The following is a 27,496-nucleotide window of genomic DNA, read 5'->3' as shown; positions in this document are numbered from 1 at the left end:
CCAGAATGACCAGCATTCCGAGCATCCTGACAGCTTTGCCAACAGCCCAGCTCAGGCGTGGTTGGGGGTCTGTGACCCTTCAGGTGCCCAGAGCAGTAGAGGAGCTTAGGGAGGTCACTGGGGGTCTCAGAGACCACTCCCTGCCCCCGCCTGTGCAGACGGACCTCTCCTCCCCATCCCCGAGGCCCCACGGGGAGCACTCTCCGCTGAAGCTGGGCCTTACAATAGCGGAGTGGTGTCGTCAGGACACAGAGAAAGCCACCAAGTGACATTGCCCAGAGTCACAGATTAGCCAGGCTGGCCCTCCAACTCAGATCCCGGCTCCAGCCCAGGGCTTTGTCCTCAGCCACGCTGTCTCAGCAGTAGGCCTGTGGCTCTTCCAGACCCGAATTCCATCAGGCGAAGGGCGGCCTCCTGCTGAGTGAAAATGCCAATCCGGGCCCTTCCCCTTGGCGGGAGAGCCCTGCCTCTAGAACCGCTCCAGGGCCATCTCTGTCATACCTCCTACGGCTTCCCTCGCTGCCTGATGGTTGTGGAGGCCTTGGTTTCTGAGGTCTGCCCCTTGTGCCCTGAGGTGCCCTTCCAGAACTCACCACCGGAGAGGAGAGACTCACACTCCAGTCCTTCACCACCACCCTCAGAACCGAGTTTACATTGTAGTCCAACCAGTCTGCTGTGCTCCCTGCTGGCTCCCAGCCCCGAGTGGGGGTCCGATGCCACAGCTCTGGGATCTGCAGCGTCAGGCTCGAGAGCCATCGGGACCGCGGAAGACCAAGCCTCGCTTCTCGTGTCTCCCACGGTCGGAGGAGAGAGAGCCCACGGCATGGCTGCTTGCACAAGATGCTCCCTTTACTTCTCTTCAAGACCCAAACACCCGTGAGTCTATTTTCCTATTTTCTCATTTTCTAAGCCATCTCAGTTTGATGATGAGTTTAAAGTTATTAGGAAGTGATACGGAGTCCCAACCGTTGGAGCTCAATGAGAGCACGGAGCTGCTGTGTTCAGAGTAACCCGCGCAAGATGCCGCCTCTCTCCAAAGAATGGGGCAGCGCTGCATTTGAATCCTCTCCTGCTACATTTACCGTAATGAGTTTCCTTTCCAAAAAGAGAAGACCCAGTTTTCAAGGGGAAGCTTAGCGTCCCACAGGCGGTGCCTTTCCGACACGGAGCCCCCAGACTCGGGCTGCCTCCACGCCAGATCTAAATTTAGCTGCGGGTTAAATAAGCGAGGGGCCTTTGCATTCCTCTACTAATGAAAAGAGGCTCCTGCTCACCCTGGCACGTGAGGGCCCGGGGACGGGTAGGCAGGGCCGGCCCTCCCAGACTGAGAGCTCCAGCCCCTCTGGTCCCAGCCCGCCTTTCCAGAGTGGGGCTGGATGGACAGACAGGCCAGGGTTAGATCCTGCACGTTCCTTGTCTGCTTCCGAGTGCAAGGCAAGTGGCCAGAGACATGGGCAACAAGAGACAAGGAGCCAGTGACATCAGTCTGGTTCCCCAGCTTGAGGCCTCACCCCTAGATCATTCTCACTGGTCAGGGTGGAGGGGTGAGGGGGCTCAGCATCAGTAGATTTTAAATTTTCCTCAGGTGATTCTAATACGCAGCTGTGATCGTTAACCCCGGGTCCCGATGACCTTGCAGGTGCATATTAGCACTTCAGGTCCTCAACTTGTCCTCTTTTTAGTAAGCTGAGTGATGCTGTAATTGTCTACAGAGAACATTCATGGTTGTCAAAGACATGGGCACATTTTGGGAAACGTGGAATGCTAGGGAAGGTCTGAACGAAGGCCCCTGGTATTGTGTGGGAAGTGGGGGAGTCTGGACATTTCGGTATCCGAGCTCTCGAAAAGGCTGGGATACCAGCAGGCAGCTGGAAAGACTCCACGTGGTTTTGAGTCAGACCGCCTCCCACGGCCCCGCAGTTCCATTACTTCTAGCTTTGTGTTGGGAGAACTACTTACTCTCTCTGCACCTTGTGTCCTTATAGGATTATCAGTGAGGATGAAATGAGCTCATGCAGTTCAAGCTTGGGGTCTGTTTGGGGTGGGGAATTCCCTCCGCGGAAGCAGGGCCCGGCACCGGTGAGGGAGACGAGTCCCGGGGGGGCGCGAGGCAGCAGCACGACCTTGTTGAACTGCACGGATCTGGAAGGCAGGATTAGCCCTCCTGATGCGTAAGAACAGAGGCTGAGAGATGAGGTGAACTGCCGTCAGATACCAGAGGCCCACTCCCTCCTCTGCCCACCCCGGGGTCCACTCTCCAGGCAAGCCGCGCTCTGAAGGGTGACTACGAGCGAGGCCCAGTGCAGCCCTCTCTTACTCTGCTTTGTTTTCAAAGAGAAAGTCTTGAGATAACTGTTAGGGGCTTTTACAGCAACAAAGACATCAGATTAGCTCACATCTTTAACGTTTATGGTCAACATTCTAAATACCAGCACAAAGACCGACTCAATCTTCTGGAGCATTTATGCACCTGGTATGAATCTGGAATGTATTCCTCTTCCTTTTTTTTTCTTCCATAGAAACTGCTCAAACTTTGCAAATGTGGCTTCCGGTGAGGACATGAGACTGATCAGAGAAATGTAGTTTATATGAAGGACTCCCTTCCACGTAAGCATGGCACAGTGGAGACCCACAATTCGCCACTGGCCTTGAGCAAGTCACTTCAGCCCTCTGGCCCTTGGTTTATTTATCTAGAGAGTCAGGGTGTTATTCTGGGCCTTAGGCCTATAATTCTGCAATTTGAAGAAAAACATTTCTGGATGGATCCCATTAAAATGGACTATGTTATCTCAGAATACTGCTCACTTTATGTTTTCCTCACCCGAAATGATGGAAGGTAGCTGTGAGGTTAGAGAAAACCCAAGTGACCAGTAGGCATGCTTCCTGGGAGTGGCTCGGTCAAGGCCATCTGGTACAGCTGGTGTCCTCAGAGATCGAGGAAGGCCTTTCTGGCCTTGTGGGTCTCTCTGCCCAGGTGTTACCTAATTGGAGAGAAAAATGTTGACCCCTTTCCTCTGACAGCATTTCAGAGGCTTGTGTAAGCCATTCCCAAATTCTGGGCGCTACCAAAGGCTTGGACAAGGAACTCAGTCCAGGGGTAGACAACTGGTCAGAAGTCAGAGGAGTGGGCTATGAAGCCGTGGGCTATGAGGCCGAGAAATCTTGTCCAAAGATGGTGAAAAAAAATTTTTTTTGTTCAAGCATTCTGTAGCTATCCCCATAGGAGTAGAAATGAGTGAAGCCAGTGATGATGAGAATGGCATGGACTGTAAGGAAAATCGATGTTATTCGTAGAGGGTGGGCCCGACCAGCTGCTGCCCAGACCACTGCTGGGGCTTGAATCTGGTGTCCGGCTCTCACGAGAGCAAAGTCCAGAACTTCCATTCTGAGCCTCCACTTTCGAGCACCCACTTCTGCCACGGAAACAAGTGCCAGCGAGTCATGCATCAGGGTCCTCACACCCCTGCGCAGGGGACACCCCTTCTGTGTTGGTTTTCCTGACGGTGCTGCCATCCACGCCCTTGCTGTGATGGGCTACATGCAAAGTAGTGACCCCCCAGGAGGATAAGTGCCCACAGCGGCTCTGGTAGCCCACCCTGCTGGTTATCTAGATTCCACATATGCAACTTTGCCCACCTTAGTACGGTGATGTTGGTAAGTGTGGGGACCCCGAGTTCAGTAGGCACCTCATGTGCTCGTACGATCTGGCTGTGGCCTCACAATCGTGAATCACGTACCATAACACTAATGAGCGGGGAGGAAGTAACATGTCTTGGGCCCCCACTACGTATCTCACAGAGCCTCACACACACAACCTCACGTAACTCAACAACTTGTGACGTAAATACAACCTGCACTTTACACGGACTGACGAAGGTTCAGAGCAGTGAGTACTTCGAGCAAAACCGCACCGCCGACTCGAGACAGCCTCCCTCCGTCCTAGGACATCCGCTCCCACCACGAACCGTTCCACACACACGCCCCCTTTCAAACGCAGCTTACCCCCCACCCATCCAAGATGTCTTCATTCACTGTGTTCTATCCAGAAAAGGCAGTTCAAATAAAGACGAAGAGTCAAGTCTCTCTTAGTGAGAAAGTACGCTAACCAGTCCCCGCAAGAAGGAAAAAGTGTAAATGGCGCTCGTCGCTTATGTACAGCTTTATTTGCAGTTTGTTGGAACCACTGGGAACAGTCGACAGGTACACGTGACGCTTGTGGAACAGGACTCAGTCCGGGGCTCCTTCCCACCGGGTGGCTGAGGAACCGTGGCCACGCCGGGCCGGGCTCACACCCAGTGCTGCCCCGCGCTGAGCGCCGCGCTGAAGGTTCGCAAGGCCCGGTGCGTGCCTCTCACGGCCAGGAGGAGCGACCCCGCCTCGGCCTCGTGGCCGGCCTCGCGCAGGTGTCTGGCCAGCCCCTCCGCATCCCAGGGCCCGCGCTGCGGGCTGGCCAAGAGGTGCTCAATGATATGTGGGTAGAAGGGAGTGGAGATGCACTTCACCAGCAGCCTGGCGTCCAGGAGCAGGGACAGAAGCTCTTGGTCACAGTTTGAGTCATTCACCTTGAAGAAAGGAGACAGGCAAAACGTGAGCGTGGCCTTGCCCAGTTCTCGCCAGCGGACTCACCACGCACGCCCTCCGCTGGCTGCTACACACTGCCTTTCCGCCTTCGACGTCCTGAACCCCCTTGCCTGGAGTAACGGTGCTCACGCCGGAGACGGTCTCTGCCATCACACACACGGGCTCGCACACGGCTCCCCTGCAGCGTCAGACACGGCCACGTAGCAAGAAACCCGAGTCACGGCAACAGCTACCAAATATGGAGCGCCAGAAACTGCCAACCGTGTGCACATCTTACCTCCCCGACTCGTCCCGATTCGATCTGAACAGTCACAGGGGAGGGAAAAGAGGGGTAAGGGCTTTGCCTCACATCGTGGCAGGTCAGGGAGTGGGGACAGGAGCTGTATCTAGGTCAGTCTCGACTTCAAAGCCTGGGCTTTCAACAGTGGCATTTACCAGCTCATTGTTTCACCATGGTCCATGTCCTGGAACCCCAAACCTCTCTTGTACGTAGACCCATATCCATCAACCCCACTGACGGAAATAGGGTCACGGACAGGAGGGCTGTAGGCTATTCTTGCTTCAGCCTCTAGAAAGCTCAGTACCAAACGTACCTTTTTAAGTTTTTTTAGAAAAGATTTATTTTAGAGGAAAAGAGAGAGCTTGAGCGTGGAAACCCATGGGGGGGGGGGTCAAGGGAGAGAGAATCTTCAAGCAGATTCCACGCTGAGCACAGAGCCCGATGTGGGGTTCGATCTCAGGACCCCGAGATCATGACTTGAGCTGAAATCAAGAGTTGGAAGCTCAACCGATTGAGCCCCCAGGCTCCCCTTTAAGACATTTTTATGTAGTTTTGGAGACCAATGTAATGGGGCCCGTTTTACCGGCTCTTTCAGCTTGGATATCCTTTGTGTTTCTTCTCTCATCTTATCTGCTTAGTCTCTGCATGGTTTTCCATGGCTCTGACACTTAGCTTATGCTTTTCTATTTAATATTATTGTCTATATTTTTTTGTAAGGAATCAAGTCAATGTTAATCACACTCAAAACTCTGAGCCCCTCCAACTTATCTTTGACAAAGCAGGAAAAAACATCCGGTGGAAAAAAGACAGTCTCTTCAATAAATGGTGCTGGGAAAATTGGACAGCTACATGCAAAAGAATGAAACTTGACCACTCCCTCACACCATACACAAAGATAAACTCCAAATGGATGAAAGACCTCGATGTGAGACAGGAATCCATCAAAATTCTAGAGGAGAACATAGGCAGCAACCTCTACGACATCGGCCGCAGCAACCTTTTTCATGACACATCTCCAAAGGCAAGAGAAACAAAAGATAAAATGAACTTACGGGACTTCATCAAGATAAAAAGCTTCTGCACAGCCAAGGAAACAGTCAAAAAAACTAAGAGGCAGCCCACGGAATGGGAGAATATATTTGCAAATGACACTACAGATGAAAGACTGGTATCCAAGATCTACAAAGAACTTCTCAAACTCAATATGCGAGAAACAAATAAACAAATCATAAAATGGGCAGAAGATATGAACAGACACTTTTCCAATGAAGACATAATGGCTAACAGACAAATGAAAAAAAGTTCAAAATCATTAGCCATCAGGGAAATTCAAATCAAAACCACACTGAGATACCACCTTACGCCAGTTAGAATGGCAAAAATAGACAAGGCAAGAAACAACAATTGTTGGAGAGGATGTGGAGAAAGAGGATCCCTCCTACATTGTTGGTGGGAATGCAAGTTGGCACAGCCACTCTGGAAAACAGTGTGGAGGTCCCTTAAAAAGTTAAAAATTGAGCTACCCTATGACCCAGCCATTGCACTACTGGGTGTTTACCCCAAAGATACAGACGTAGTGAAGAGAAGGGCCAGATGCACCCCAATGTTCATAGCAGCATTGTCCACAATAGCTAAATCGTGGAAGGAGCCGAGATGCCCTTCAACAGATGACTGGATTAAGAAGTTGTGGTCCATATATACAATGGAATATTACTCAGCTATCAGAAAGAACGAATTCTCAATATTTGCTGCAACATGGACGGCACTGGAGAAGATAATGCTAAGTGAAATAAGTCAAGCAGAGAAAGACAATTATCATATGATTTCTCTCATCTATGGAACATAAGAACTAGGATGATTGGTAGGGGAAGAAAGGGATAAAGAAAGGGGGGGTAATCAGAAGCGGGAATGAAACATGAGAGACTATGGACTATGAGAAACAAACTGAGGGCCTCAGAGGGGAGGGGGTGGGGGAATGGGATAGACCGGTGATGGGTAGTAAGGAGGGCACGTATTGCATGGTGCACTCGGTGTTATACGCAACTAATGAATCATCGAGCTTTACATCAGAAACCAGGGATGTACTGTATGGTGACCAACATAATATAATAAAAAATCATTAAAAAAACAAAACAAAACAAAAAACCTGTGAGCCCCTCATTTACATCGGGGTGTCACAAAACAGCTTCATGATGGTTCTTCTTAATGTCACTGTGCATTTTTAGTAGTTTTGGTTGTAGGAACCTCAGAAATAATGTGCCATTCAAAGCCAATTAACTCATGTGTAGACCAACTACGTTATACAACTGAACACAGTGTGGTCTTCCCGCATGTTCTGTGACAAGAAGGAAAGGCTACTGAAGATGAGGTCAACTGTATCCACTAACTTCAAGAATTAAAACAAAAGCAGTTCTGGAAACAGGAATTACTGTCCATTGTCAGAGAGCATCTATCCTTCCTGCAACCTAGCGATCCTTTAAAACCAACATAAACGTCGACTCAAGGCCATCTTTGGGATGACATTTTCCCTAAATCCCTCGGCTAAGCTGATTCCTCCTTCCTCCACCCTCCGTGGCCGTTTATATACGCTCCTCACGTGGTCGTCACCTGTAGGCCTGTCTCCCCCACCAGACTGGGGGCTTCTTGAGGGTACAGAGGTTTGAGCCTCCTTCTAGTCCAGCATCCAGTTTAATCAACATTTGCTACATGGCTGAACGATCCTACATTACTGAACGTTGTCACATTTTTATAAACCGTGCAAGCATATGATAAGAACGCTCTCTCTGCAGAGAATCTGAATAGAGCAGGATTCTAGAATTGCAGGGACTCTGTCAACCCTGGGCCTCTCCCTCTGTCAGCCCGCGCACATGCAGCTCCCCCACCTTTGGCTCAGGAAGACACTTGAGTTGAACTCAATTTAGGAGCTTTTGTTCTTTTTCGTTTTTAGAGGCTAGATGGTAGGAGGGGAAAGTGGTAGGAAGGACCAGCTTTTCTGCAGCAAGGGGCATGGGTGCTTTCAACACTCCCACCGGGGGCTGCTGAGGGGTTCGGTGCATCTTCTTGCCTTCCGGCTTCCCTCCTCCTCCTCCCGCTTCATAGTGAGGGGACGAGAACCTTGACCCCATGCAGGTGCTGCCCCCACCATCACCATGTCTACACTTACGGGGTCGGCTGCCCATGTGCCACCTAGGACTTTGTCTCAACCCTAAAGCACCCCTTTAAGACCGCTATTATCTCATTTGAGGAATGAAGAAACCCATCCAGTGAGGTCAAAGTCACGTGCCGAATGCCACGTGGCTGCTAACTGGCGAGGGGGACTAGCAGCCCTCAGCCTGGCCTAGTTTACTTGTCCAGTTTGTTCGCTTCCAGAATATGGCCTCCTCTAGGGCCCAGATCTTTTCTTTGTTTACCCCTGCATCCCCAAGGGCCAGAATAGTGTTAGCCACATGCTAGGGGCTCGGCAAGACGCGTGGGATGAATCCGTGGGTGAATGAATAACCCTACCGCTCTCACCCCTCCCCGGTACGCAGCTGCCTCCCCGCACGCATGCGCACACGCACAGACAGGGCGCCTGAGTTACTGTGCGTGTGATTGTTCAGTTCGCCCTTAAAAAGAAAGAATCCTTCCACCTAGCCCTCTAGGAGGGAACACAATGTGTGCCAGGATGCTCCAGGCAAATGTTTGATAAAATGTACACATAAACGGCTCAGCATCCAAACACTGCAGGGCAATACCTTCTTTGCGGCCCTGAATAAGTCTTCAAGGCTAGGACACCTTTATTATTCTGTTTACTCACGAGCCCTCCCTTCGGGGGCCTGAAAGTCTCCGAGAAAGGGAGTGATGGATTTTTCCAGCTCGAGGAACAGACAGGGGTTCTGTCAATGCCTGCGGCTGCTGCTCCTCTCACTCCCGTCTTCTGTTTGCTTTGCTCCGGTGCAGGGCATCCGTAAAGTCGGTTTCCTCTGGATGCGCCCAGCCTCCCAGAGAGCTGCCTGCGCTGGCGGGGTGGGAGTCCACGGCAGGCGGGCAGGGACAGGGGAGGCGTCCGCCCTCTAAAAGCTCTCTATGTACTCCCGTGGCTAAGAAAGCCTAAGGCAGAAGTCGTGGAAATCAGATACAGAACTTCCCCTTTGGCCCCGCCATAGGATCCCTCAGGAAAGGCAGAGTCCGAGATCGCTGACCTCCACTGAGCTGGGCAGTGGCCGGGCCAAGGTTGGGGGGGGGGGCGCGGAATTTTGGTTTAGCATCCTGTGATCAGGTGCTGAGAAAATGGAAGTGGCTGAGCTTATTTCCTTTCTCTGACCTTGCACCAGGTTCCAGCTCTTTGCAAAAGGTACAGAAAGGCCAGAGTATACTTTATAATTGTCACGCACAAGGAAAATACTGCACCATTATTTTGGGCATATTTGGGACACAGTAGAAAATGAAAGAATACAGAAAGAAAGTAGGGCTTTGTGGGGACTTGTTCCAAAAACTGCATTTTAAAGAAGAGGAGCCTGAGGGTCAGAGAAGAGATGGATTGCCCGAGGTCACTGAGCGCCAAAACTGCTTCTCTCCCCACACCAGGCCTCCTGCCTCAGGGGCGCCAAGGCCGGCTTGGGTGGTCCTCCTCCGCAGAGCAGAGCGCCTAGCGCCCAAGCCTTCCCGGGTCCGACTGCCTCACTGCTGAGTCGCCAAAGTAATTGGTTAAGCCTCAACTTTTCTTCATTCTTGTTTTTGACCAAAATTCTAATTTAAGGCACTACAAGTCTGGTACTGTCTTACCACCCATTACTCTTAACCTACTTTATTTTCCTTTTTGAAATTTAAAAATAAAAAAAGTAAAAATAGTTTGAAAAAACAAATCATCGATATGTGGACCACCAGAAAATTACTTTTTCCTCCTTTCTTCTCCAGTAATTCTCCATGTGCACAGATTTTTTCACAATCATACGGTATTTGCAGTCTACTTTACTCATGATATGTTAAAATTTTAATGTTTTTACAGTTTTCATTCTTAAAAATTGTAATGGTACAAAATAGTCTACTGAGTGGGGATAACAGTTATTTAACTTCTCTTGTTAGGAATATTTCAGCTGGTTTTCAATGTTTGATATTATTGAAGTACTACCAATGAATTTTTTTATGAATGTGCTTTCTTGGACTCACTCCCGAGGGATGAATTACTAGAGAGGCATTACCGGGGTGTTCCGGGACAAACTGTGCCCCCCCACCCCCGTTCCCATGTGGGGTCCTCACCCCCAAGGCCTGAGAATGTGACTACACTTGGATAAAGAGCCATTATAGAGGCAATTAGGTTTAACGAGTCAGGTGGGTGGATCTTAATCCAATCTGACTGGTGTCCTTATAAAGAGGAGAGAACACACACGTAGACCAAAGGGCAACCCTGTGAGGACGCTGGGCAAAGGTGGCCGTCTGCAAGCCAAGGAGAGAGGCCTCAGGAGAAATCAATCCTGCTGACATCTTGGACTTCGGCCTCCATAACCCGGGGACAGTAAATTTCTGTGATTTGAGTTGCCCAGTCCCTGGTGCTTTGTTACCACAGCCCACGCACACTAATACATGAGAAAGAGGACCTGAAGCCTTTTGGGGCCTGGACGTGAATGCGAGCGCAGCCATAGTAAAGTCAACCGTCCAGTTTACGGGAGGAGCACCCGTGGAAGAGTGTGTCAGTTTCACTGTAAACGTCTCAGCTTTGGTGGTTATTATTTTGAAAACAAAATTATTTTGCTAATTTAGGAGATACATAATGATACTTCTAGGATGCTATAATCTGAATGTTTATTTGCAAGGACCATTTTTTGCCATGCTATTTCCTATCATTTTTATTTTTTCTTGTGGGAAGCATCAAATCCTTTGCTCCTTTACTAGAGTTGTTACATCGTTCTTTACGTGTGAAAGAGTTCTTTGTACAACTTAAATATTAGCCCTGATTTTAGTTATAATGAACATTCTAACTGTTTGAAATTCTGTTTTATTTGTTGTTTTACAGAAGTTTTAAATTTTTACATTATCAGGAAAAGAATTATTCCTTTATGATTTTTTTTCCTATGGCTTTAAAGCTTAGAAGTTATAATTCTTCAAAGGATCTGATATATATATCTTATGTGTATATATATATATACACACATTTTTTTCTGACTTTCAAAAATATGTAACTTTTTAATTGATCAAGAATTACTTCAGTATATAGTCTATGGAAAAACACACATCACTGACATTTGCTTGACTGGTGCTTTCAGAGCTTGAGGAAAAAATATGTTCTATCATTTCTGGACTCAGCTGGATGTTTGAAATAAATATGAAACAAGTCCAGGAGGATTAGTTGATTTAATTCCTCTGATTGAATAACTTTGAATTCGAGTGAAAGGCAGTCTGGTCTTGGGAAGAGAAGACAGACTTTGGGCTAGAGACCAATTTCTTATCCTGGTTTCTTTGCTGAACAGCTGTGTGACCTTGTTAAGGACAATCTCTCTGGGCCCCAGATTCTACATCTGAAAAACAGACCGTCTCTAGGGGCTGCGATAACCTATGCTTTTAAGTGCCCAGCACAATGCCTGGTGCAGAGTTCAAGTTCAGTAGATGGCCGAAGTTATTACAGCCCAAAAAATTAGGCATGAAGCACGTTCTAGAAGGGGAGGGTGTGCCCATATCATAAAATGGGTAACGCTTGCTATCTCGGTCACTGATTATTTCTTCTGTCAGTAATTAATTTTTGAGAATAAATGAAACTTTGCAGATCTTCGGAAAAAAATCTATTAAAGCACAAAGTGCTACTGTCTTCCAAGTCATTAAAATGTTATCTGCTTAATTCCGGTTTCCACAACAGGTAATGAACCTTCTCTGAATTAAAATCTTTGATTTTATGGATCTATACCAAACGAAGAGTAATTATAGTAATGAGGTAAGCTGAAATTCCAGTCGCATAATGTATGCAGGGCCTCATTCCAATTACTTTAAAGAAGATTATTTAATATTATTTCACTGTTTACTTGAGGACAGGATATTTGTCTCATTTTTACACATACTGCTACTAATAAAAGTTATTAAACACCAACTACAAGGGCAGAAAAATAAAAGGGCAGCACAATTGTATACTTGGATAAGAAAATCGCCCACAGGCTTTCTTCTGTATTCTGTTTATTTGAATGATATCCAGACTCCACTTCTCGGTGGAAGCACCAGTCCCTCTCCCGGCACGGAATTTAACAGCATACCTCTTCTGAAACCAAAACGAGGACAAATCATCTAACTTGTGCTCTAACAACGGAAGAGAATCGTCGAAACACCAAGCTTGATCACCTCTATGACCACAGCAAATGCTGCATTGAGGGCCCTGAGTCTGGTTGGTTCCACACTCTGTACCCACCTCCCTTCCTACTTTCATTTCTTGTGCTGTTGTTTCACATGTGAATCTCCCCATAATTCCTTGGAACATACGAATTTATTTTACTTCATCTTCACAAGCATCCTGCCCACTCCTCACTCCTGCACCCACTACCAGGCTGTCCACTGTAAGTGCAGCCTAGAAATCGAAGAGATTAACCTACAGGGAGTGAGCTGCCTGTCACCAGAGGTATCCAGCTAAGAACTGTGTGAGAAGGCAGTATGGAGGGAGCCCTCCAGAGTGGAAGAGACTCTCACTAAGGAGGTACTAGTTGGAAACCTGGATAGAGTTACAGACAGGACAAAGAAAGGGAGGTTTCTCGGTTCTCTATAACGACATTAATGTAAAGATGCGTTTCTGAGAATCTTGAAGCCTCTCCCTCCAACCCAGACACAGGTGCCCTGTAAGTTATGTTGGTAGGTTCCTGGGCCTTCAAGGCGAGACGAAAGAGAACGAGAATCACCAATACTAAAGCGTGGGCGACTCTCCACGCAGGCAACTAATCCCGCAAGTCCATCGGGCGGGGCTAAGAACAACATGTTCGAGACGAAGGTGAGCTTTGTCTGGAGGTGCTCTCTTACCACGAGCTTTATCAAAAACCAGCAGGGAGCACCCTGGGAGGTGGTGAGCTCCAGACCCCCCGCAGTGCTTGCCCAGGACCTCGGTGTCTGAGCGGGTCTGAGAAAGGAAGCCCTGTGGTGGGCAAGTTGTTAGACTAGCTCTGCCCGAGTCTCTTTCAGAGCTAATATGACTCAGATGCTTGCAGCAATTTCATTTCTCTGCTGAGAGAACCCTTTCCAGAGAGAACCCTGTTACGCTAAAAGGAACGGCACGGTTGAGTGCAGGCTCTGAATGTTGGGGCCAGGGTTTCAGTTTCAACGCCAGCTGCTACCAGCTGGATGAGCCCGGGGTCTCCGTGTTTTCATCTGTGAAACTAGAAGGCGATCTTCTCACAATATTGTTAAGAAGAGAAAGTGGGGACGTGCCTACCACCATGCCTGGCCAAGAGCTGGACCCAGAAAGATGGTAGTTATTATGAGCTTCAGAGAGAAATGCTTACGTAGACTGATAAGGTCTTATACCCTTCCTCTGTGACCCTGAATTGTTCTCCCACCAGGCATGGTGGTCCAGGACAGACCCTGAGAGGCAGGCTGCAGGCCGAGGCACTGAGCAGTACTAAAGAGAAGGAAGCAAGCCGTCAAGGCAGACGCAGCACAAATCCTGGAACTACTTCTCAGTACACGGAACCATGACGGAGCGACGTCTGCTTACTCTGGTGAGTGACGAGTTTTACCCTGTAGGAAATACTCCAGAGAGGAGATCTGAACACAGCAGCAGGAATAGCTTTCTTGGAGAGTAAGGTTTTGGAGGTGAGCACAAACCTCACTGAGGCTGATGGACAGAAAGCCCGACTTAACTTCGACTTGAGATTTTTCGACTTTACAAAGGCACACAAGCGACACACGTTCAGTAGGAACGTCACTTTGAATTTCGATTTTGGATCTTTTCCTGGACTAGCCACACGCAGTATGATCCCCTCTTACGATGCTGGGCAGCGGCAGCAGCCACAGCTCCCCGCCAGCCACGCAACCATGAGGGTGAACCCCCCATACACTGACCCCCCCTTTCGCACCCATACGGCCATTCTGTGTCTCTCCTTCAGTGAGAAGTATCCAACAAACTGCGTGAGATATTCAATACTTGATTATAAAACAGGCGTCTGCGTTAGATGATTTTGCTGTAGGTTAATGGAAGTGATCCGTGTGGGGCAGGTGAGGCTAAGCTCCGATGCTGACTAGGTGAGGTGTATTAAATGCATTTCTGACTTACGATATTCTCAACTTACGATGGATTTATTGGGATGTTAACCCCGTCGTTAGCTGAAGAAGATCTGCACCACGCAGGGTTTTAATGATTCATCAACGACATAATCTCTAAGAAAGACTTTCTATTTCTTCAGGAAAGAGGCTGCTGGCCATTTGTAAGAGGTCCCATGCTCAACACTCGAGGTCTGCAATGTCAGCAGGGCTTAGAGAAGGCAAGGAGTACCGCTGCTGGGGGAGAGGCCGGTACGATCTCGGGCATCGGCACTTGTGCACAACATCCGAGCGGCTGTCAACACTTACAAAGCCGTCAGCGTCTGACAACGAACAGTGAAGTAACACATGCGATCGGCGAGCAAGGGGGGGCGTTTTTCCGCCTCGAGCCACACGCTGTGCAGGACCAGCTGCCTATCAGAGGAGTCCCTGTGCTGGAAGTTTTTCTCTTTTTATGTCCACAGGAACCCCCGTCCCTAACTGTAAGGGGGAAACTGAAGTTACTGATGAACTCAGGCCCTCTACTAAGGGACAGAGTGACGAGCAAAATAAAACCAAAAAAAAAAAAAAAAAAAAGCAAATGTACATATTTTCCACTGCAATACCACATAGGATTTAAAAACAGCTAGTCAGAAAAAAATAATTTGTAATAAAATAAAATTAAAACGGCTGGTCAGGAGTCCTACAAAAAGGCCACTGCAGCTCCTCCCTCAGAGAGGTGTCACACGACCCTTTAAAGGTGCTCGGGGGGGAAGGATGAACTACGTGATTCCTTATGTCATTTATCTAGCATTCTTGAGAGGACAAAGCGACAGAGACGGAGAACAGATCAATAGTTGCCACAGACTGCTAAGGCGGGGAGGGAGAGGGTGGCTGTGGCTATAAAGGTCGCACGAGGGATCCCCGGGATGGAACTGTTCTGGATCTGGGATCGAGTGGGGGTGACACAAATCTCCATGTGACAGTACTGCACACAGACTCCCATCCGAATGAGGGCGCGTAAAACGACTGAAATCTGAGTAAGGCCCACAGACTGCATCCATGTTACTGTCCTGTTAGAACGTCACCCTGGAGCCATGCAAGATGTTACCGCTCGGGGAAACTGGATAAAGGGTATAAGAGATCTCGCTGCATTATTTCCTACAATTGAAGGCGAAGTTAAAATTATCTCAAAATAAAGTTAAAAATATTTAAGGACTGGAAAACTCTGCCAAACTGTAGCTATTTGGAGGCTGCACCAGGTCGGAAGATACTCAGCATTTTTGTGAACACATTTTAAGGTCACAGATGGGTTAGCCTAATGGGAATAGTCAATCCCAGGGCGGAGAAGTTACAGTTAAGTCTCACTACCCAATTCCCACAGGTGAGGGTCTCAGTGGCAGGTAAGTGACTCATCTCAGCAAATGACACCTCTGGCTTTGATTTTTGCATCTGAAGGCCACAGAGGTTTTGGGTGTTATCATCACAACCCCAGGAAAGCACTCACAGTCTGCAGGGCGATTTCAAAACCACGGAGTTTTGGCACAACGCTGCACATCAGACCAAAGTGGTTCAGAGGTGAATCAACACCGTTTAAAAATGACTTGGGCGCTGTTAAGGTTCCTACTTGGTTTCTTATTCTGATAGCCTGTGTGCGCGCGCGCGCGCGTGTGTGTATGTGTGTGTGTGTGTGTGTGTGTATGGGGGGGTCGCGTAGAGGGCGTGGGGGGGGTCTGTGGCGGGTGGTGGGTAGCAAAGCTAGTTAGCAGTTAGGGAGCCCCAGTTCTAGCTGCAGGTCTGACAGATGCATTGGAGATGAAGAATCTTTAAAATAACAACTAATACACTTGCCTATGGAATTTAGGGCCACATGGAGAGCTCTATGCAGGATGAATATGGAGAGGCGATGTATAATACATCACTTTTATTCTCGAAGAGGCCCATGGCAAATTTAGCGGAAATACCTAAGCAGAGACACTAACACAGTGTACAATGGTGGTGAGGAAAAAAGCTCTGAAAATATGCAGTCTGATTTTCTTCCGTTTTCCCCTTCTTCCTGATTTCTTGGATTTATAATTAAAAAAAAATAGGCTAAGGGGAAAAAAATCCTCTGTAATTCTTAGCTTCTTGTAAATTCCCAACGTTACGCAATGTTTATTTTAGCACAGATGGATGGGGGGCTACCAGCACACAGGTCCCCTCCAACTCCCTACTTCTGTCTAGTCTCCAGAGAGGCCCTGCTATGATCGATCTTCAGTGATAATGAAGGGTAGTCACAAAGTCTTTACAGAATTCAGAAATATATCTCAATAAATAAATACATTAGACTTTTCTCATTTTGTTCATTATGACTATTTCCAAATGCAATTATGGTCTACGTTCTGTAACCATATACCTAACTTTCTGTATCCATTGTCATTAAATCTCTTCACCGTCTTGTTTGGCAAGTACCTTCTGCTCTAGAATTCTCCTCCCCATTCAGGTCCCTGGAAAACATCCCCTTACATTTTTGTGAAAAACTCACATGCGTGAGTATACCGACACACCTGAAATTGTGTGTGTGTGTGTGTATGTGTGTAGTGTGTGTGTGTGCGGTGTGTGTACACACTCACAAAACTTCAAATGAAAGAATGATCTCCCTATAGAAGGGTTTCGGTAAAGATCATACAACACAAATTCATTAAAACACAACCCTGAGCTATCTATTCCCAAAGTGTAAAATTTTAAAAGGGAAGTGAAAGTTCTTCCTTAATCATGATAACAAGACAAGCAGCCTTGAGGGAGAAATCTCAGGCCTTGACTTGAGTATGTCATTCCTCAAGCCAAGACACCGCTTCGATGGCACGTTAGTTTGCCAGAGGAAAAGAGCTTGAGATTTCAGACGGTGCCAGGAAACATTACCTGCAGCCCCGGTCTCACCTTTAATTAGCGGGTAACCCGACACCTACATCCAGGCACAGAAGCCTGCCCGAAGCGACAAATTCCTTGGATCCAAATTTCAAGTGGCAAGGACAAGTCCACTAGTCCTGGGCTGCTTTGACATTTCCTTATAGGGACGAATACCCTGGCTTCTCTAGAGAAACTGCTTCATTATTCAGATTTGTATTCTCAGCACATACACACGGAGTCTGGTTCATGGGAGGAGTTCAGTCCATGTTTATAAAATAAACAAATATTTACTTCTCAGACAAAACAGAAAGAACTATTGGGGTCAGAGAATATTGCAGATCAAATGGTCTGAAATAAATCATGGCTATTACTTATGAGAATGACAACAGGCATTCATTTCTCGGCAACACAAACAAGAGTCAATCCCCCAGGAATACCTCGACGATAGCGGTGATGTGCTCCAGCGCCACAGCGCGAAGGCTCTCCTCCTGGCTCTCGAGGAGAAGTTTCAGGGCTGGGAGCAGCAGGGACTGGCTGAGCAGCAGCGAGCACAGCTCCTTCACACCCTGAAACCACAAGTACAAACTGTGAGCGAGGAGGCAGGAGGCACTCGGTATCCCAGGCGCTATTCTGGTGGGGTCTCTCTCCACACCTTTTTGTATGAGTGTTGTGTGTCTGTGCGTGTGTGAAGCACACCCGGGCCACACTGATTTAGTGTTTGGTACCTGCTTCCTTCATTTCACGATAGAGAGTAAACATCTTTCCGAGCTAGCAGATATTCACCTGATATTCATCAGCTATTGCATGTAATGGCTGCCTAGTAGCCCCCTGGATACAGGACTGTGTTCTGTTCTCCTAATCTCTCAGGAGCCCTAGCTTCCTCACCAGCAAAACGGAGGTAATTATACCTACTTTGCAGTTGTGTGTGTGTGTGTGTGTGTGTGTGTGAATAAGTGTTAATGAATAATAACACACAATGCTCAGCATCTACTAGACACTTAACAAACGATAAAAATTATCACCAATTCTTAATATTATCAATAATATCTAGTCCTCTGCAACAAGAAAAATCAGCAACTTAAATATTTAAAAGCCTGTTTATAATTCTAATGTCAAGGTGAACTGAATGTTTCATGAAAACTATCTGTGGTCCAGAAAAATGAAAATGTATTTGGATCTCCACATATGCATTTGAATTTTATTCTCAGCGCTTTATTATCCTAGCTGAACCTGTCATCAGAGAGCAGACTTTTATATAAGATAACAAATGATAATCCTTCACAATGAAAGTATAAGAGAATAGACAATAAATTTGCAAGCTCTTCCTCCCTGCCAAGCTCTATGCTCCCCCGGTGCCCTAACTAGCTATAACATAAAGAACAGAACATCTGGACCAAGGACCAGACATTATACAAGGCACGGGTTGTTTTTGAAAGAACTGAGAAATCACTACCCACCCCCGCCACCATGGCACTGATCTTTCTCCTGTACTACTCCAACCGTAGCATGACAGAGAAGAAAAACTCAAATTTATGACATTTTCATAATTTCTTTCCATTATTATCAAGCGTAGATAAAACAAGAAGCTCCTATTTAAAGCCCAGGATAAAGGCCTCTTTGGTATTCCGCTCACAGTAGTGTTTTTACCTTTCCCCTTACTGTGTCTCTGCTGGAAATCAGCAAAGCCTTCAGTTGCAGATTGGAAGGTCCTTCTACACGCACTGTGTGAAAATGATCAATACCGGCAATGTAACAGGTTTGTAAAGTGTGTACTTCAAACATCATGGATTCTAACTCAGAAAAGTGCTCTGTGTGCCCTAAAGCACACAGTCATACAGAGCAGTCTAACCGAGCATCTGGGCCAAAGAGAAATGCAGATTTGTAATCTGGGATGCCAAAACCTGCAGAGAATATTTGGGGGGATGAAATACAAACTCCCATACATGACAATTTCACACAGCTGTCATGCACCAACTTGCTTCTGTCGCCCTCCTCCTCCTGGAACGTCCCAGCAACGCTCCCTCACCTGCATGTTTCTCACACAGCGCTGCCCAGGAGACCTACCGGCCACCACAGAATGTTCTGGATCTCTGCTATCCCACATGGCAGCCAGGAGCCGCGTGTCGGCTAGTGAGCATTTGAGATTTGCCTAGTGCAACTGAGGCATGCTTTTAAATTTTTATTCAATTGTCCTTAAGTTTAAATTTTAATAACCACACATGGCCCGTGGCTATTGCCCTGGAGGTGAAGCAGCCAGCACGTGCTGAGCTCCTGCACACGTCTGGGTCTGCGCACAAGACTTAACCTCTGCTGCTTCTCTGTCTGATGGACTGCTGTTGGTTCTCGGAGCCTCTGCTGAAAAGGGCACAGGAAAACCCCAACTCCTACAAAGCCACCTCTGGTTTCCCAGGCCCGGGACTCCTACGTTCCCACTATACTTCGTAAATATTTCCTACATTCTTGTAATTATTCATTTGTCCCTCTGCCTCACTTGAGGGCAAGAATGTTTTCCCTTCTCTATATTCCAAACTTGCTTGGTATATACTATACCTTAAAATATTTGTATACGATTCCCTCTCAGCTCTCCTATCTACTCGTCATGAAGTTATCAGTAATAGGTAAACAGGTATTTCTCAGCACTTCATGATATTTAGACCAAGCACAGCACTTGGTTGACCTTAACTTTAATGACAACTTTTATCAAAATAACCTGGATACACTTTGGAGCAGGCAAAATGGACAGACGATGGTGAAGTATGTTTGCCTAACTGTCCAGGACAGGGTACTACAGGGACTTACCTTTTCCTTCATCCCTGTTTCCTGTCCCCTAAGTTCCCATATTTAGAGGGTTTTTTTTTTCCTTCATGACTCTTTAGAATGCCTTTATGTCATGGCTGCTGTTGCTCATGATACTTGCTGACTTACGGCCATGATGGCTTTGCTGATGGACAATATTACCTGAAGGATAAAATCAAGGACATCTAAGAATGGAGGAGTGCTTTTTGAGCTACTGAGTACTTTTTATCTCTCAGCTAACAGTTACTGGCTAAATACTCCGTATTTAACTACTATACTAGGTTCTCTGGGTAGTTTCCCCTCTGTTGCAAGAAGACAGTTTATCAGGAGATTTATAGAGGGATTTTGGGAGCTCTAAGAAAGGTCGAAGTAGCAAAGAGAACCATAAAACACCCTATAGGCACCTTCCCAGCTCAAACGTGTCTAGCCATCAAGATACAGAACAAAAGGCCTTGAATGCAGAGGAACAGGTGCGTCTGGGCCCAAAGCCAGGCCAGAACCCTGCGGACTGTGATATATGGTGATGCCCCGAGGCACAGTTCCTGTGGCTGACGGTTGTCAGGGAAGTAGCACCGGCCCACCAACGGTCTTTCTGTCCTTACACAGCCCTCCTGCTCACTCTGGGGTAGCCTGTGCCCAAAGATGTGGCAGGGCCTTCAGCAGGAGTGTTGGGCAAGGTGCACAGGGATGAGTGTCATCTGATCTGAAAATCAAACTCCAGACATTATCAAGAGTACCTCATCCGTGAGAGAAAACAATCATATTGAGATTTAGAGGCTGGAGATAGTTAGGCTCACCAGCTGGGGGTCTAACTCCCATCCGCCTGACCCACAGCCCCTGTGACTCGAGTTCACGCTGCGCCCTGTGAATCCGGGATCTTCAGCGTCGGCCATAAAGAGCTGGAACTTGGGAATTTTAAATCTGTAAATGCCAAGAATCTGTTCTGTACCAATTTCTCATTCTGAATATCCCCTGTTCCTGAGAATGTTTCATATATTGCCATGGATACAAGCTAAGAAGAAGGATACAGAACTTACAAGACCGTAGGACATACGACCTATGAGCAACATTGATTTTATCCTTCTGGTAATATTTTCCATCAGCAAAACCAGCATGACCAGGAGTAAACGAGTACCAGGAACAACAGCAGGAATCACATAAAGACCTTCTCAAGAGTCATGAAGAACAAAAAGAATCTCTAAATATGGGAGCTTAGTTGGGGGGGGGGGTGGGAAATGTGGAAGAAGCAAAAGGTAAGTCCCTTTAAGTACCCTGTCCTGGCCAGTTAGGCACACGTACTTTATAAACCATAGAGTAAGGCAACCAAAGGTACTGGCTTACAAAAAAGTGAGTCATGGATAATTTTCCCACCACGGTGATATTAAACACTATGCAGTTCTGAAATTAGACTGTGTAATTTCCAAATGCAGTAAAATAAACTTAACAAGACATTTCCATTTCTTAATTACAATGTTCCTTCCTTTGTAACAACTTTAACTCACATTTGAGCACAGTTAACAATCAATAAAAATAGTACATAACATTGGCAAGATTCCTTTAATCATGGCATTCTAAGACAAAAATCTACGTGTACCCAGTTAAAAGACAGCACTGAGGCAGCATAAGGAAAAATAAACAAAAGTCACTGTGTCGACACAACTCATTTGATAGTAATTACCTCTTGTCTCATCAAACTGGAACAGAGAAGTGATAAGGACCTACTTCAAAACGGGGTTTAATCCAGTACCTCTCTCCCACCCTAAGAGAACTGTGGACCTATGGAAAAGTCGTGAGTCGTGTGCTGCGGATGCAGTCCTAAACAGAGAGCCTCCAGTCATCCTCCTCAAAGACCTGGGGACCTTGAGGAGTACTCAGAACTAGAGTCCCCTCGGAGATCACACAGTCTAACTCCCTGTTCCAGAGGCCAGAAAAGGGTGGTCTGGAGTGAATGGTACTTTCCTCATGAGCACAGATCATGTATGGCCCCGTGTGGAAGAGGATGGTACAATCCCATGCCTCGCCACGGCTCGTGCTGCTGTTGTATGTCTCATGCCCCCTGCCCTTCAGGTGCTCCCAGTCCCAATGAAGAGGAGAGGCAAGGAGATCCCTCTCCGTGGTGTGTGAGTAGTACTCTGATAGACGCGTGCGTAAGGCACTGTGCTATCCATCCTGATTTCTCTAAAACTCTCAGGAATCACTGGTCCGATGATTCTGGGATGAAGCAGGACCATGGCAAATAAAATATTTGTCAAAGTGCCTCAAGCTGGCCGTGAAAGCGTATTGGGGAGCTGAATCTTTACAGCTATTTAGCTTCTCATTTAATCACGGACTCCTTCTTTTAAAATAGCAAATGCAAAGCATCACTTGTTATTCATTAGTCAATAAAAAAGAACAACACACTTTTCCCTCCGTGTCCTAGAAGGTCGCCCCCTGAACTTCAAATACAAAGCTGACAGTGCTCCGACTGCTTTGGACATTCAGATGTTATCACCCATCGCCGGGGGGATGAACGCTAACACACATAACTGTTACTGAACCTTGATCACGAAGCCAACAGTATGTGGTCAAGGTCAAAGATGCCACGGCCATGTTCTTAGCTAACTTACATTTCCTGCCTCAGACCTAACTGTAGTAAAACCAAACTGATGAGGCTACTGAAATAAACTAACTTCTCCAGGTAATTATGGCGATCCTAACTCTCTTCCACCTAAAACACCGATAACCTAGGCCTTACACACTACAGGGCACTCTTGAAGAAGCGCCCAAGGGGGAAAATGACAGTAAAACTTACACAACTACGTAAAACAGACATTCCACATGCAAACAGCTCAAGTGCAGTAAGAGTGGCTCCTCTGGAAGGATGTACTTTCCCAGCATTCAAGCAGAACTCCATGTGGGGCCGGGTCCGCCATTTGTTGCCTGAGTGACCTGGAGCAGGACCTTTGCTCTCAGAGCCTCTGTTCCATCAGCTGAAACATGAAGGTCAAGGAGCCTCCTCCGGGTGGTGGCGAAGGTTAAACCAGATGGTGGGAGTGGGAGGCCGAGAGTGCCAGCAGATGCCAGTCGTCACCATTACCCAGCTTGCGACCCTAAGTCACGTTTCCTCAGCTGAGGTTCAGCAGAACTGGTGGGGCCCTTCTGGCATTTGGTTCTGATCTAACAATGCTGATCTCAGCTTATGTTAAGGCCGTCATTACGTAATATACTACTTACCCTGGTGGGGACAGTAAACTGCATTGAGTCCCCACTCAGCGTAGTATGTTGAATCCTGCCGGGGGTGAGAGAGGGAAGACACAGCCGTGGTTCCAACCCTCAGGGGCTCACAATACAGCACAACACATCACAGGTAAATAAGTAGCTGATAGAGGCAAACCACACACCATGGTATAAAGGGAAGTTGTTTCTGGTGGGGGTGCCTTAAATATTTTATAGAAGAATTTTGTCATTCTGGTAGCTGGAAGACTTCTTTAAATGGATGAAATATTTTAAAATTCAATCAGAAAACACTTAGCCAGTCCCTCATTCAGAAAACAATTCATTAAATGTACATTCCTAATGAGAATCTTTTCCTTGACTGATTACAGTGAGGATTCGAAGAATCATATTTACAATTTTATTTTCAAGTTTATCTCCTACGTGGTTGAAACTTGAAAACCAATTAATCAATTTAGTGCCATTATCCAAATGCTTACATTTAAGACATGTAAGAATTGCTCAAACAATACACTGCTGAGATCGGATTCACAGGAGGGAGCTGTAATTAATATGTGCTTATTTGAGAATGTACGAATTTATATATATATATCCAGCAAATACCTCTGTGACAGCCAAATTATGGGATCAAAGAGAGAATGACGGTCAAAGTGGAGGTGGCTGAGTTTTTCCCACGTTGACAGAGAATCCGTATTGTGGTTATGCAATCTTACGATGACGGCAGAAGGCACGTCACAAGGAGAGTGGCTGGCTACCTGCCGAGAGGGGCGCTGGAGCTTACCGTTACCAGCTGGCCCGAGACAGCACATGGGCTGCCTCCCAAGAGCCCTGGGCACGGGAGCTTGAGTTAGACATAAAAGGGCACCCAACAGGAACTGAAGGCTGAATGACATCCTGCGACTCGTAAAGGGAATAGGCTTCAGAGCTCCAAAAGAGAGAAAACTACCTCAAAGCACCGTCTCAGCACGGCTGTTCTTCAGCTGATCTATTCCAAATTATGGGCTTTTACCTCCTGATAACTTAAGCTACGTGTTCCTCAAGCACAGTCACTGACTCCGCTTCTCATAAAGAGTTTGGATAAGGGAAGGGATGCCCCCCAGGAAACCACTTGAAATAGCTGCTCACCTCTGCAGGGAGCATCTGCTTGGTGTTGTATAAAGAGCGGCAGATTTTCAAGACCTCATTCCCCAGTCCTTCCTTGTTCTCCACGGTGCACCTGGTCAGCATCACCGTCGCCAGTCTCACCCACGGACTGCTGGTTATGCTGGTTCTGAGGGAGAAAAACGCGAGGCATTGGGAAAGAATGACTGATATTGTAACAACTGGGATGCGAAATGTTAAGAAAGAGAAGAAATGGCACCTTATGAAGTAAGACGCTTTTTGGCAAACTGCAATCACAATCCAAATGATGTGTTCCTGCAAGTCCCTCTTGTAGAAAAGAGAACATCTTCCAGAGAAAAAAGAGCTTGCTGGGGCCTCAGCAGGTGCCCAGCAGCGCGGAGGCCATGGGCGGACCGTCAGAGCACAGGCGGCCCAGAGGCCGGAGCTCCCGTCAGGCTCACAGGCCAGCTTCCTGGCTTCACACTTGGGTGAATCAGGGAAGTCAGTTCCACTCTCAGCCTAGACGTTCAGTGCCAGGGAAGCCATGTAACCTCTCTGGGCCTCAGTTTTTTTCATTCTGAGAAAGCAATTTAATGTTTTCCTTACAAAATTGCTTTATTCAATGAATGATGTTTGTAATTGTGCCTTCTCAACAGCAGGCACATCTCACTATTTACCACCTAAATACTGGCTTTTGTTGATCCTGTGATTAGGACGAGGACTCGGGGGCCCGGGTAGGAGTGAAGGACAGGAGGGGCAGTGCACAGCGGAGGTCAGCGTGGGAGCACAAGCAAGCACTACAGAGATCACACTGTGCCCTTCAGACAGTTTCCTTCTTTTTTTCTTTTTTTTTTAAAAGATTTTATTTATTTACTTGTCAGAGAGAGAGAGAAAGAGAGAGAACATGAACAGGGAGAGGGCCAGAGGGAGAAGCAGGCTCCCCACTGAGCAGGGAGCCTGATACGGGACTCAATCCCAGGACCCTGGAATCATGACCTGAGCTGAAGGCAGCCATTTAACCGACTGAACCACCCAGGCGTCCCCAGTTTCCTTATTTTATAGAACTAACAGCATACCAGTTTGCTTTTTGTTTTCCTTCTCTGGATGTCACTACCCCGTGTTTCATACAAACATCACGATTTACAATTCCAGAGACAAGTTAAGGGTCCATTCATTCCATGGCCCCGGGAACAGGTTACCAATTTTATTTACAATGCTTTTTAATAATTTTACTATTTATAAGAGTCTGTGGTCTGAGCACAGCACTAGATTCTAGACACTGAACACCTAAGGTAGTTCTTCCCTTGAAAGGACTTCATTCCTTGCCCCCTAAGAAAAATGTCAAGTGTAACAATGACAAAGGGACTCACAGTACTAGCCTTTGGCAAAGGCTTTCTGTCTCAGCTCAAACTGACACTGTGTGAGGACAAAGACTATTGCTTATTTCAAGGTACGAGCAAAGCTCTGAGAGGGTCTGGAGGACTGAGGAGTCTTCTTACACTCAAGGACTCACCCTCTGCTTTTCTCTTTCAAAGTCTGAATTCCCCTCTCCTGGGTTTTTGCTAACGGGCCTCCTCATTGCAGCAGAACCACTAGCCTGCCGAACAGTGCACCCCGACGGGCCGTGCAGCTTTGACAATTATCAAAACATATTTTTCACCAGCCAGTTTCGATACACTGGATGAGAATTATAAATCTCCCATAAGTACAAATCTATTATGCTTTTCATGCATTTTCCTACAGGGGAATAAAACAAAAAAATCCACTGGCACAAAAACAGACAGAGATCAATGGAACAGAAAAGAGAACCCAGAAATGGACCCTCAACTCTATGGTCAACTAACCTTCAACAAAGCAGGAAAGAATATCCAACTTAAAAAAGATAGTCTTGTCAACAAATGGTGTTGGGAAAATTGGACAGCCACATGCAGAAGAATGAAACTGGACCATTTCCTTGTACCATACACAAAACTAGACTCAAAATGGATGAAAGACCTAAATGTGAGACAGGAATCCATCAGAATGCTAGAGGAGAACACAGGCAGCAAACTCTGTGACCTCGGCCACAGCAACTTGTTGCTGGACAAGTCTCCAAAGGCAAGGGAAACAAAGGCAAAAATGAACTATTGGGACTTAATAAGATAAAAAGGTTTTGCACAGCAAAGGAAACGGTTGACAAAACCAAAAGACAACCGACAGAGTGGGAGAAGATATTTGCAAATGTCTTATAAGATAAAGGGCTAGTATCCAAAATCTATGAAAAACTTACCAAACTCAACACCCAAAGAACAAATAATCCAATCAAGAAACGGGGAGAAGACATGAACAGACATTTCTCCAAAGACATACAGATGGCCAACAGACACATGAAAAAATGCCCAACATCACTCGGCATCAGGGAAATACAAATCAAAACCACAATGAGATACCAACTCACACCAGTTAGAATGGCTAAAATTAACAAATCAGGAAAGGACAGATGTTGGTGAGGATGCAGAGAAAGGGGAACCCTCTTACACTGTTGGTGGGAATGCAAGCTGGGGGAGCCACTGTGGAAAACAGTATGGAGGTTCCTCAAAAAGTTAAAAATAGAGCTATCCTCCGACCCAGCAGTTGCACTACTAGGTATTTACCCCAAAGATACAAGGGTAGTGATCCAAAGGGGCACCTACACCCCAATGTTTATAGCAGCAATGTCCACAAGAGCCAAATTATGGAAAGAGCCCAGATGTCCATCGACAGATGAATGGATAAACACACACACACACACACACACACACACACACACACACACACACACATGGAATACTACTCAGGCAGCAAAAAAGTGAAATCTTGCCATCTGCAACAATGTGGATGGAACGAGAGGGTATTATGCTAAGTAAATAAGTCAGTCAGAGAAAGACAATTATCAAATGATCTGACTCACATGTGGAATTTAAGAAACAATAGAGGATCACAGGGGAAGAGAGGAAGAAAAACAAGATGAAATCAGAGAGGGAGACAACATATAAAAGACAATCATAGGAAGGCTTGCTGGAGGGGAACAAGGTGTGGGAATGGGGTAACTGGGTGATGGATATGAAGGAGGGCATGTGATGTAATGAGCACTGGGTGTTATATAAGACCAATGAATCACTGAACTCTACCTCTGAAACTAATAATACACTATATATAATTAATTGAATTTTAATTTAAAAAAATTTAAGGAGAAAAGAAATTGAAACAGAAAATTTTAAAATATTAATTCATTAAAATAACAATAAAATGTATGACAGTCATATAAATCATACTATTAAAACATCTATATTTTACAAAACAAAACAAAAATAAATAAAATACCCAAATTCGTTCTAGTAAATTACATGAGGATCAAGCAAATTTCTTAGTTTTGAACTTTACTGTGTTAACCGGCAACATTCAATCATGTCACACTATCTTCCCTTCCTCCTG

General features: G+C 46.5%; 1 protein-coding gene across 2 annotated transcripts in view; it reads right to left on the bottom strand.

Annotated features, from left to right (window-relative positions):
• Nucleotides 1-4,143: 4,143 nt before the first annotated feature.
• Nucleotides 4,144-27,496, bottom strand: part of NBAS (NBAS subunit of NRZ tethering complex) — a 341,603-nt gene continuing 318,250 nt past the window's right edge. For both annotated transcript variants that reach the window (XM_044390391.3, XM_026519115.4), the window contains 3 exons: nt 24,068-24,212; nt 17,371-17,499; nt 4,144-4,562 (listed from right to left, as the gene is read on the bottom strand). In XM_044390391.3, the coding sequence (XP_044246326.3) occupies nt 4,287-4,562; nt 17,371-17,499; nt 24,068-24,212 (550 nt within the window). In that variant the 3' untranslated portion in view covers nt 4,144-4,286. The remainder of the gene's footprint in view (nt 4,563-17,370; nt 17,500-24,067; nt 24,213-27,496) is intronic.

This window comes from Ursus arctos, unplaced genomic scaffold (assembly GCF_023065955.2).
Source record: "Ursus arctos isolate Adak ecotype North America unplaced genomic scaffold, UrsArc2.0 scaffold_8, whole genome shotgun sequence".
Classification (NCBI taxonomy): Eukaryota; Metazoa; Chordata; class Mammalia; order Carnivora; family Ursidae; genus Ursus; species Ursus arctos.
This window is presented reverse-complemented; position numbering and strand designations above follow the sequence as displayed.